This window comes from Ananas comosus, linkage group 23, assembly GCF_001540865.1.
Source record: "Ananas comosus cultivar F153 linkage group 23, ASM154086v1, whole genome shotgun sequence".
NCBI lineage: Eukaryota > Viridiplantae > Streptophyta > Magnoliopsida > Poales > Bromeliaceae > Ananas > Ananas comosus.
Genome location: NC_033643.1, coordinates 7788571 through 7800177, shown reverse-complemented (window position 1 = coordinate 7800177; position 11607 = coordinate 7788571). Strand labels below are relative to the sequence as shown.

Sequence of the window (11607 nt, the reverse complement as noted above, 5' to 3'; positions counted from 1 at the left end):
GTGCTATGGTCGAGTACAGGGAGATTATATTTTATGGACTCCATTGATGAAAAGAACCCTAATCAATGAACCTAGAGCTCTGATACCAGTTTGTTATGACAAATGCACAAACAAAAAAGAAAATGGAGAACACAAAATAGACAAACCACAAGCAGAAAAAGAAGAACACACAAATTTACTTGGAAAACCCTTTTTAGGAAAAAATCACGCGCGAGGGAGGAGAGAACTTCACTATCGAAAAAAAGAGGGAATATAATGTTCAAAGTACAACCGACCACCATCAATCGCCTCTAGGGCAAAAACGAGAAAGGAAACTCTTAATGGGTTTCGGATCCAATCCAATCCGTACCGCAGGGGGCTCCGCCCCCTGCACTTGCTGGTGAATGTCAATGGTGGGCTACTGGCTCAGGCCGCTACCCACCACAAACATTCATTTTTCTTTCACAAACTTATTTTCAAATTGTCGCACCGTGAAACTACCGACGAGTCGAAAATCCCAAACTAAAGTCGATTATCAATTTCGAGTCACATCTAATAGAAAGGAAGCTCACGATTTTGGTAAAATTTCAATTTTATTTGGGTGTGAACTATTCTCGTTACATTGAAATGTCGGGTAGCAATCCTAAATTTTGTGTTAAGTTTACTGGAAAGAATTATACCACATGGGAATTTCAATTTCAATTGTTTGTCATTGGAAAGGAGTTATGGGGACATATAGATGGCACTATTCCAACTCCTACAGATGCCACATAATTGTCTCAATGGAAAGTCAAAGATGCTAGGGTGATGTCTTGGATTATTGGATCCTGTGATCCTCAACTTGTTCTTAATTCACATCTATATAAAACTGCTAAAGACATGTGGGCATATTTAAAAAAGGTTTACAATCAAACACATTCAGCTAGAAAATTTCAATTGGAGTGTGAGATTACAAATTACACTCAAGGAGGATTGTCTATTCAAGATTACTTTTCTGGTTTGCAAAAATTATGGGCTGAATTTTTAGATATTGTTCGTGCTACCGTGTCCAAAGATTCTCTCAATGATGTATTGGCTGTTTATGAGGTTAGCAAGCGTGACCAGTTTTTGATGAAGCTACGGTCAGGTTTTGAGAATGTTCATTCTAATTTGATGAGTCCTCATCCTTCTCCTTCAGTGGATATGTGATTTGGTGAATTGCTTCGTGAAGAACAATGTCTTCTCACTCAAGTGAACAAGAAAAGTTGATTACAGCACCTATGGCATTTTTGGCTCAAGGAAAAGGCAAAGGCAGGGATATGAGTAAGGTTCAATGCTTTAGTTGCAAGAATTATAGTCATATTGCTGCAAATTGTACTAAGAAATTTTGCAATTACTACAAAAAGCCTGGACACATCATCAAAGATTGCTCAATTCGGCCCCAAAATCGCCAGACTGTTGCATTTCAAGCTTCTACTACCAATCCTTCTACAGGTCAAATTCTAGTTGGGACCTCAATAACAATCAATCACAATGCTAAACCAATAGTCCTTACTCTTGAAATGGTGCAAAAAATGATTATTTCGGCCTTTTCAGCTCTAGGACTTCACGGTAATGGTAATTCTCTATCTAAGTCTTGGCTTATTGATTCTGCAGCATCAAATCATATGACTAGCTCAGTTAATTTGCTAAACAATGTCGGCCCATACCGTGGTTCAGAACATATCCAGGTTGCTAATGGAAACACTATTCCTATTACTGCTATTGGAGATATTACTCCAACTTTCAACAATGCTTTTGTGTCGCCTGGACTATCTAATAATCTTCTTTCAGTTGGACAATTAGTAGAAAATAACTATGACGTACATTTTTCTCGTGATGGTTGTTATGTGCAGGATCAAGTGTCAGGGACGATGATTGTGAAGGGGCATAAACTAGGACGACTGTTTCCACTCCATTTTTTCGTTTCTAAACATGTTGCTTGTTCTACTATTATCAATAAAAGTGAAATGTGGCATAAATGTTTGGGACATCCTAATTCTAATATTCTATCTTATTTGTGGACTTCTAGTTTATTGGGCAATAAAGATCAATTTTGTTCTTCTCGTACTTCTTTGGATTTTTCTGCTTGTAAGTTGGGAAAATGTAAAATACTTCCTTTTCCTATTGCTGGTAGTCATGCAAAAAAATAGTTTGATATTATTCATAGTGATGTGTGGGGGATCACACCTGTTATTTCTCATGCTCAGTATAAATATTTTGTGATGTTTATTGATGACTATAGTCGGTTTACTTGGATTTATTTTCTTCGTTCTAAATCTAAGGTTTTTTCAGTTTTTAAATCCTTCCTCATGTATGTTGAAACTCAATTTCTACTATTGTTAAGGTTCTTCGATCTGATTCTGGTGGAGAATACATGACAAATGCATTTTCATGATTTTTTGAATCAAAAAGGTATTCTCTCACAACGTTCTTGTCCATATACGCCTCAACAAAATAGTGTGGCCAAACGAAAGAATTGTCATCCCTTAGAAGTGGCTCGTACTTCGTTACTTGAATCTTTAGTTCCACCTATCTTTCGGGTAGAAGCTTTATTTACAACAGTTTATCTTATTAATCAACTACCTTCTCGCACTCTAAATCTTGACTCTCCTTATTTTCATATACTAATCCAGTCTACCATGAGTGCACCAAGCATATTGAAGTGGATTGTCATTATATTCGGGAAGCTGTGGACGCTCGTGCCATTTCTCTTCCACATGTTTCCACATCCTTATAAATAGCTGATGTATTGACCAAGTCCCTCTCTCGACAGTGTCATCAGTTTCTTGTTGGCCAATTGATGCTTCTTGATTACCCAACATCAATTTGAGGGGGGATGTTACCATATATAGCTTATATTTATATTGTAAAGATACTACAACAAAAACGGTGTATAACGACACTTTTAAATGTCGGTACATGTCAAAAAAAGTGCTGCTAGCTAAATTACTGACACTTTTAAAAAGTATTGCTATATGTGGGGTCGCTAGGTATATAGTGACAGTTAAAGAGTGTCGGTATAACCTAAAAAAAGTGTTGCTAATTTACCAACACTTATTTAAGCATTAGCAACCGCCGGAACTCTAGCTCGTTGGCTGCGGTGGCGTAGGAGGAGGAAAGGGAAGGGCTCTTTGTCACGCCCCGGGACCGATACCAATTTGGGCCGGCCCGAGCACGTCAAACAGACGCCGAACGGACAGAGTTTCCCCTGTCCCCCCAAGGCTCATCACCTGTACATTTTCAAGTAGAGAAAAGCACTAGCGGAAACATACACAAACGGCTTACACGAGGGTAAGCAATAGCCATGAGTGAAAGAAAGGAAACTAAACAACTACACAAGTATTATGATTCTCTTTTGATCACATACATGTATCCAACTTGTACATTCATAGTTCTTTACATACTTTTCATCATTTCTTTTTACATCACATTCTCCTCGAGATAAACATTACATTCTTTTTCTTTTACATCTCAATTCATCAAAAACAAAAGATGAAGTAAGGGAATGCTACTACAAAATGTAACCCGACTTGGTAGTCACTGTCTATGGCGCGATACCTTTACCGCGGTCGATCGCCGGCTCACTCGGTCCCGGCTCTGTAGAAATAGTGGGGTGAGAACTACAACGAAGTTCCCAGTGGGTTCGGCCCCAATCTCACCGACTTTCCCACTAGGACTAACTCAGACATAATAGAAAGGATAAGCAGAATAGTAACCAAACTATAATCATGATGCTAATATGCCTGAACAATAAAGTAAGAAATATGCTCAACGTAAATCATGCAAGTATGCAAGTTCTTTGTTCTTTACTCATTGTTCTTTAACCTTTGCTCTTTGTTCTTTAATCTCATGGCTAATCCGGGGGTTTCACAACATTAACTTGCCTACATTAAGTCCATCATCGCGGGCCCTCAGCTTCCTCCCGCTAAGACCGTCCTCGGGTTGACTCCAACCCATGCTGCAAAACTCCGGAGCGCATCGCTCGAGGGGGAGCGACCGCCCTCGAGCACGGAAGTCATAGCAAGTATGATCAATCCTTAACTCTAAGGATATATAGTTTAATCATTGTCTTTACACTAACTCTAGTGTTCTTTACATCACTTTATTTTGCTAACTCTAGCAATCATTGTTCTTTAACTTTACTCGTTCTTTATGCCACTTTCATTTTCTTCACTTGTCTCTAATCATTGTCATTGTTCTTTACGTCACATTTCTCTTTGATGCCACACACTAACTCTAGTGTCACATTACTTTACACTGTCGGATGCCACTCGATCTATATTTCATTGTATCACTTTGTTCTTTCATCTCATTGGGCGCTCACATTACATCTCATGCATATATATAGGGTTGAATAGGTTCTCAAACATTTCAAATAGCACGTGTACTCACATCATGCAACATTCACATATATAACATCATATCTACCCTATAATGCATGCAACAATATAAATATATGCTCAATTGAATGACACATTAGGCATAGAAGGAATTCCAACGAGTTTGGATAGCACCACCCACCTCGTAGGCGTACTAGGATGCTACGGTGATTTTCTTGGGATTTTTAGCCTCTTAGTTTGCTACCTGCGGCAAAACGAAGCCTTATCAGGCCATTTTGCTCATATCTTTACATTGGCTTTTTGTAACATCAATCCGAACGCACCAACGCGTCGGAAATACCTCCAATTAAGTTTCTAGAGGGTCAATTTCACTTTGAAATCCTCCCGAGCAAAAGCCCCAAATTTGGGTGCCCTAGCTCATAGCATATCAAAACCAGGGTTTTGATCTCTTAGAGAAGCAAAAGTAAGCTTCAAATCATCTAAAAGTTCCATAAAAATCATTCTTAGCTCAATCAAAACCCATTTTAGGGTTTCACCATAGAGGGGTTGAAGCTTACTTTTGAACTTCACCACCTCCATCCAATCCATGGTTTTGATCTCAACAAGAAGCAAAAGATAGCTCCAAATACTCTAAAGGTTCTCTAAAACCATTTCTAGGTCATTGGGTTCTCATTCTAGGGTTTTACCATGAATAGGGTTCAAACTTACCTCTAAGCTTGCTCCTATGTTGATCCAAAGAGGAAGAAGAGGAAGTAGCTCTACTCATTAGCTTCTTCTTCACCTTCTACTCCTTCTCCTTCTTCTTCCTTTTCTTTTCTTTCCTTTCTTCTTTCTTTTCTTTCTTCTCTTCTTTGTCTTCTAGAGAGAGAAAGAGAGGAGAGAGTGTGAGAGGGTGTGAATATGAGAGAAATATCCCATAACCCCTCATAACATAACCCATACATTGCATTTTTGCAAATAAACCCCTCAGCTTTCACTTTATTAAACTGCCCAAACTGGGCCATTTTCGTGTTCGGGGACCGATCTCCCCAACTTGGGACCGGTCCCAGAGAGCTCTCCCCGCGGGCAGCCAGGGCTCCCGCGCGATGCAATCCGTCTCTCCCCGAGGGACCGGTCTCTCGGGGACCGGTCTCTCTCCGCAGGGACCAATTCCCAAGAGCTGGTTTTCTGGGACTTAGCCGATTTTTCAGCTTTCTCATTTCTCACGCGTTCGCGGACCGGTCTCTCCCACCAGGGACCGGTCTCCGAGAGCACAAAACCTGCAGAATGCAGATTTTCGATTCTTTAGCTCTCGAAAACCTCCCACAATGCACTTTTGATCGCTTTAACACCTTTGGACTTTCCAAAGTGTACCATACTCGCACTTTGGTCAATTTGACTAAAGTTCGATATTTCTGAATTTTCGGTATACTACACTCTTCGTCTAGGATTTCAGTATATTGAGTGAGGGGAGAAGGAGAGATGATAATCGATTTTTCTTTTTTTTTTCTTTTATGTTTGTAATCGGGCTGAATGGGCTGTGTGGGGTGGGTTGAGTAGAGTAAACTTTTATTTTTAGTTAGATTAGGCTTTATATATAGGCATTAGTAGATTTTTTTTTTTAAGTTTTGATATAAATGGGACACTTATACAAAAGTGTCTCAAACATATGTCACTATAATCTAATTCTATTATAGTGAGATTGTTAGTTTCCATACGTATTATATTTCCATGGTTAGATTGTATAGCTGTAAATGAGAGAAATCAGCCAACAATCACTGTATATTGATCTATTTATTGAATAAGAATACAAGCAAAAGAAAGGGCATTGAGCCATTCAATCAAATTCTATCAAAACCGACTTCACCCCTCTCCACTTTCACCCAAACAAACAGGTTCTTATTGTGCTAATTTTAGTTTATATTTATATATGCGTATTAATATGTATTACTATCCAAATAATATCGGAATACAAATCCGATTCATATTTTAATCCGAATTCATTTTTAGCAGATATGGTAATGAAAATTTAGTATTTGACATATATCTGCATCTGAATTTGCAACCGAAGAAAAACATAAATATTTATATGGCTTTTCTGAAAATTTGATTGTATTCGACCATTTTCACCCCTATACATGTGGTCATTGTTAATGCCTCAACTACAGGAAATAAAATAACATAAATTAAGTTTCAGAACAACTAACTGATAAAAACAGGAAGGATTGAAAAAACAACTAAAGGATGTAACAATGGAGGAGAAAAAAGAAAAAAAATTGTAGCCCTCACAATTTTGCAAAGAATATGCCTATGCATATCTTTGTGAGTGTCAACAAAATAAAAAGACCAACAATCTAGGACATTTTGGATTTTAGGACAAAATGGAGCTGCTTTTCTCAACCTGATCAGTCACCATTATTAGTTCTTTTCAAAACATGAAATCTGGTGATTAGCAAGAGGCAGCAGTACATCACATCTCTGTGCAATGGTTGCCTTTCACCTTCCAAATGATGTTCCAGCTCCCAATCTTGTTCCCTTAACCTTCTTTACATGGGAATTGTTTCCCCACCTCTTTTCATTTCTTAGTTACTTGATTAATCCTGAACAGAGAGGTCTCTAGTTTTATTTTTACATGGTCTGATGCCTGAGAGAGCGCAATGCTGAACTCTTTCAATCTGTATTCTGTTTCTGTTCTTCCATCTTCTATTTACTGAGAATTTTGAGGGAGCTCTCTAGCTCGTCATGGTCTGATGCTGAAATGCTCTCGATGCAGGTTCCGCTCTTGTAAAATTTGATGACTGGTAGAGAGCTCTCACACTCTGCTAATTTGGGGTCTCTTTCCAGATCCACCTTCAATGAATGTTAAATAAAATTACAGCCCACACAGAGTGACAGTGAAAATTGATGAAAATATTCGATGGTTAAAACACAGGAAAGCATTCTGCAGGGTATACAAGCTGATTTGCATTCTATGAGGTGCGAGTTTTGTCCTCAAATGCGCTATACTTCATGGATATATGAAGAAATGAATCTACTGTAATTAGATTACAAAATGTCAGAAAACATCATCTTGCATTCTATATTGAGCTACATGCTTATTATAATCAGTAAAAAGAAAAAGAAAAAAAAAAAAAAAAAACTTAGGATAATTTTTATGTCATCAAGATCAACGTGAACGAGCTATTATGGGGAGATCTAATAGTCATCTTCTGAATGTTACTGAATACAAGAGACTGATGACCTGCAGCTCCAAGTTCTTTATAATTTCTGTGTTGTTACTACTTTATCTCTTACTCGCAATGGCTCATGGTTCTGTGGGTAAAAGCTAACGCTCATTAATTTCCATGCAGATGCGGAACATTGATTTTTGTCGTCTGAAGTATCATCAGTTCCCTTAGTGAGCAGATAAAAAATTTTCCTACAGTTGTAGATATTTTCGTAAAAGGTATATTGTATTGTGTAAATGTTAAAATAGCTTAGTCTGACCTTCAGGAAATTCACAGTGGCGTATCGTTTGCTTAGTTGCTCCACAAGCGAGACTGTTTGAATTGAAACATCTCTTGATTTGTTAAATAAGAGCGCAACCGAAAGCCCTGCAAGCAAAACGAGTCGCCAAGTTAGGATGTTATTGCATTTTAGCTGCGGCAGCTTCAAATCAATCAGAGGATGCATCGAGCCGAAAAAGAAAATTTTGCTTTCGACTGTTCGACAGAAACCGGATGGATGCTTACTTGACGTCGCAATAAATTGCTTGAATTGATCTTTCGAAGTTATGGTTATAAAATTATTGCTGCGATCTCGCTGCTTCTCAAGTTGGAGCCGAGCGTCTGAGAGTGCCTTGCTCACCTCCTCATCTCCCGGCATCTCATGCATCAATACTTCGTAGTCTTGTATCGACGCTTCCCACCGCTCCAACTAACATGTCATACAAAGCATAGTTATTCAGTTTTATCTTCAGACACTTTCACATTGCTGTGTGTCTAAGACAGGCGACAGAAAGAAGCAGATGGTAAGTGTACTGACCTTAGCATTGCAATCGGCTCTCCTTAAGCGAGCTTTAGTGTAGGACGGGCGCATTTTCAAAGCAACGGTGCAGTCATCAACGGCCTTCTCCCACTGGCAGAGCTTCGACCGGGCAGCAGCTCGATTGCAAAGTAAGATGGCATTGTGAGGATCATGGCCGAGCCCTTCCTCGTATGCAATACATGCCTCCCAATACTTTGATGCTTTGAAGAGGTCGTTACCTTTCGATCTCGCCTGTGCCGCTAATCGAGCCTTTCGGGCCACAGCACTCACCTCCCTGCTGCCCGGGTCAATCCGAGCGGCCCTTTGAGATATATTCAGTGCCTCTTCAAACCTTATCCAACAAATAAATACAAGCTAGTAAGCGAATTTGATAGCGCGTAGTAATATCTTACCCACCATGCATGTATGTTGCTATGAATTTTGTGTACATGGATATCAGATTTGAACCTGCCGGCCGCCATGTCGACCTGAGCACGAACAGCGAGGAAATATGCGTTGCTAGGTCCGCCGAAGAATTTCGTAGATGCGTCGACGTCAAACTTTGGAGCATTTCTTAATGTCGCTTCAGCTTCTTCTTGCCTACGGAGAGCTAGGAGGGCTTCTTCTTGGTACGCAAAAAGCTGCGGAGACATAACAACAAAACAATGCTTTCAGATACTGCAGGAAGCTAGCAAAAGAGTTTTCACCTTTACTTAGACAGCAGGGCACTTCTGGTGCCTCCATTTTTAGAAAACCATATTTCTGTCACCAAAGCACGGACGATGAGAGACTCTTGTCAAGTTGGAACGACTCGATGGATTTTGTGCATTCGTTAATGCTCCTCTAAGCGAAGGTTGAATCAGCGTAATTAATCACAGAATGTCAAAGGATCTCAGATCAAGTCAGAGCAGAAGGGCCAGCGCACTCTTGGCAACATCCAATCGATCGCTCTCAGTTAATTGAGATGATGAATTGATTCTCCAAGTGATGATTCACTTTTGGTGCAGAATGAGAATGACTTACTGACCTGTGGGGATGAATCAGCGCCAGCAGATACAGCAGACTGTGATTCCTGCAGCAGGCCATGCCAGTCTTTACGCTTCCGTGCGTCGTCGCACTTGAAAAGGTGCATTTGGAGAGCCTGCGCTTGGGTGACATCGCGAGAGCTCGCGTCACCTTTTGCTAGTTTGTAGTGATGAATTGCCTTCTCAGCTTCCCCCAGCCTGAGAATTGATCAAAAGCCTACGCAGTTAGAAAGATATACACGCAGGTCAAGTTTGCGAGCATTAATTAATTCACCTTACAACAACTAGGAGAAAACTAGACTCTTAATTTGGGACTCAGCGCTTGGACTTGCATATTTATTTATTTATGATAAGATAAAGCAATTAATAGTCGATAACAACAGAAAGCAGGATTTGTTATCATCATATAAATTCAGAGGCCGACAGAAAAACATACCAGATGAAACACGTATATCAAAGTATATACGTCTATTAACCTGATTCTTCTAACATGCACTTGTTAATTTATGTTTACTGCCGATATGAATACAGCTTTAATTTTTCTCCTCGAAAAGCAAACAAACCAGCAAAGAAGGTCAGAATTAACCCAGATTACACCAGTAAGAAAAATAATAATAATAATAATAACGAAATAAGATCTTCCGGGATTCAGAATTAGATATCATTTGATCCTGTCGTAGAGCGCGGTACTGGGATTCAAAGTAAGAGCTTTTTTGATCCTGTCGTAGATTGTGCTTTTGGACTTCAGAATTAACAGCAATAAATGAAGCTTATGCCTTTGAGGCTTAGAAATTCTTTTTCTGCTTCTGCTGCAACAGCAGTTCTGAATTATTCGTTATGCCGGAGACCGTACGACGAGAGACAGCTAGCTGCAGCGGATGAAAGCAAAAGCCAAACCGATTGAAACAGACCTGCTAAGACCTGCACTGCAGGCGGCTGTTTATACCTGAGATAGAGTGTTCCTAACCGCAGATGCGCCCGCCCGTAAGCCGGATCGATTCTAACGGCTTCTTTGCACTCGGCCACGGCCTCGAGGAGCCGGCCCATGCCCATGAGCGCGGCAGCTTTGTTGCTCCAGTACGGCGCCTTACCCGGGTCGATCAATATCGCGCGGTCGTAGAGCGCCACCGCCTCTGCGAACCTCCCGTTCTTGTACTCCTCATTGCCCATCTCCTTCAGCTCCTCGGGGTCCAGCCTCCGCGACAGGGCTCTGCAGAGCACCTCCGCAGGGGCCGCCGCCGCCGCCGCCGCCTCGGCTTCACTATCTTGCTGCTTTCCGTCGGACGCCTCCTTCGCCGTCTTCGGCAAGTTGTCGAGCACGTTGTGGCTGGCGGTGACGGCGCCGGGCGCGCGGATGTTGCCGAGATTGCCAAAGAGCATGACATTGCCCGAAGAGGCCCGGACGAGGGCGCCGCTCCCCCTGGTGCGCTGGTGGTCGTGGATCATGCTGTCGAGCTCCGCCGCGACGATGCTGCCGCAGCGCGTCGTGGCCCGCGCACCGCCGTTGCGGCCGGCTTCCTTCTGCATGGCAGCGGCTTTGTGATAAGCGGGTGCTGGGACAGCATCGGGCTTGTGGTGGTGCGGTAGAGACGCGTGTGAGGCGACGGCCGAAGAGGCAAGGAGGGAGGCCTCGTCGGAGCCCGGGCGGCGGCGCTTGGAATTCGACAGCGTGAGCTTCGGACTCCCTGCAGAAGACGACGACGTCGGTGTCGAAGGCTGCCGCTCGTTCCGCCGGCCGCTGCGGTGGAACACGCTGTTGTACAGCACCAGCAGCCCGCAGGCCGACGACTTCCTCGCGTCCTCCTCCTCTCCTTCCTCCGCGCTCATATTTGTTTAATTATTATGGTTTTAAAATTCACGTGACCATGCAGATATGCAATGCACGCACGTACGTCTAGTAATAATATTAATTATTAATTAATGATGTATTAAAAAAGAAATGGAATTAAAAGGTCTAACACCCTCCTCCCTCTTCCAATCCTCCCGTGGGATGAATGGAATTGTTGGGATTAGGGGGTGGGGAGGGGGAAGAGTTATGTGGTAATCATAAAAGTCAAAAAGAAATAAAAGAAAATTCCTTTTAGTGGAATGAAATATTATGTTAAAGAGTAAAATCGTTAATTCCGAAATTAATTAATTTGTTGCAAATTGTTGAGAGAGAGAGAGAGAGAGAGAGAGAGAGAGAGAGATGGGAACGGGAGATGCGGACGCGGGAGAAATTTGGATCGCAAGAAATGAAGAAACAAAGAAACAGAAAT

The 11607-nt window shown here is 41.5% G+C and overlaps 1 protein-coding gene across 1 annotated transcript; it reads right to left on the bottom strand.

Annotated features, from left to right (window-relative positions):
- LOC109727926 (inactive TPR repeat-containing thioredoxin TTL3-like) lies at positions 6587–11446 on the bottom strand. Its single transcript, XM_020258148.1, has 7 exons — positions 10296–11446; positions 9352–9547; positions 8793–8965; positions 8343–8676; positions 8051–8234; positions 7806–7912; positions 6587–7169 (listed from the first exon to the last, which is right to left on the bottom strand). Exons 1-7 carry the CDS (start codon positions 11174–11176, stop codon positions 7023–7025), a joined length of 2022 nt encoding a protein of 673 aa, XP_020113737.1. The 5' UTR covers positions 11177–11446; the 3' UTR covers positions 6587–7022.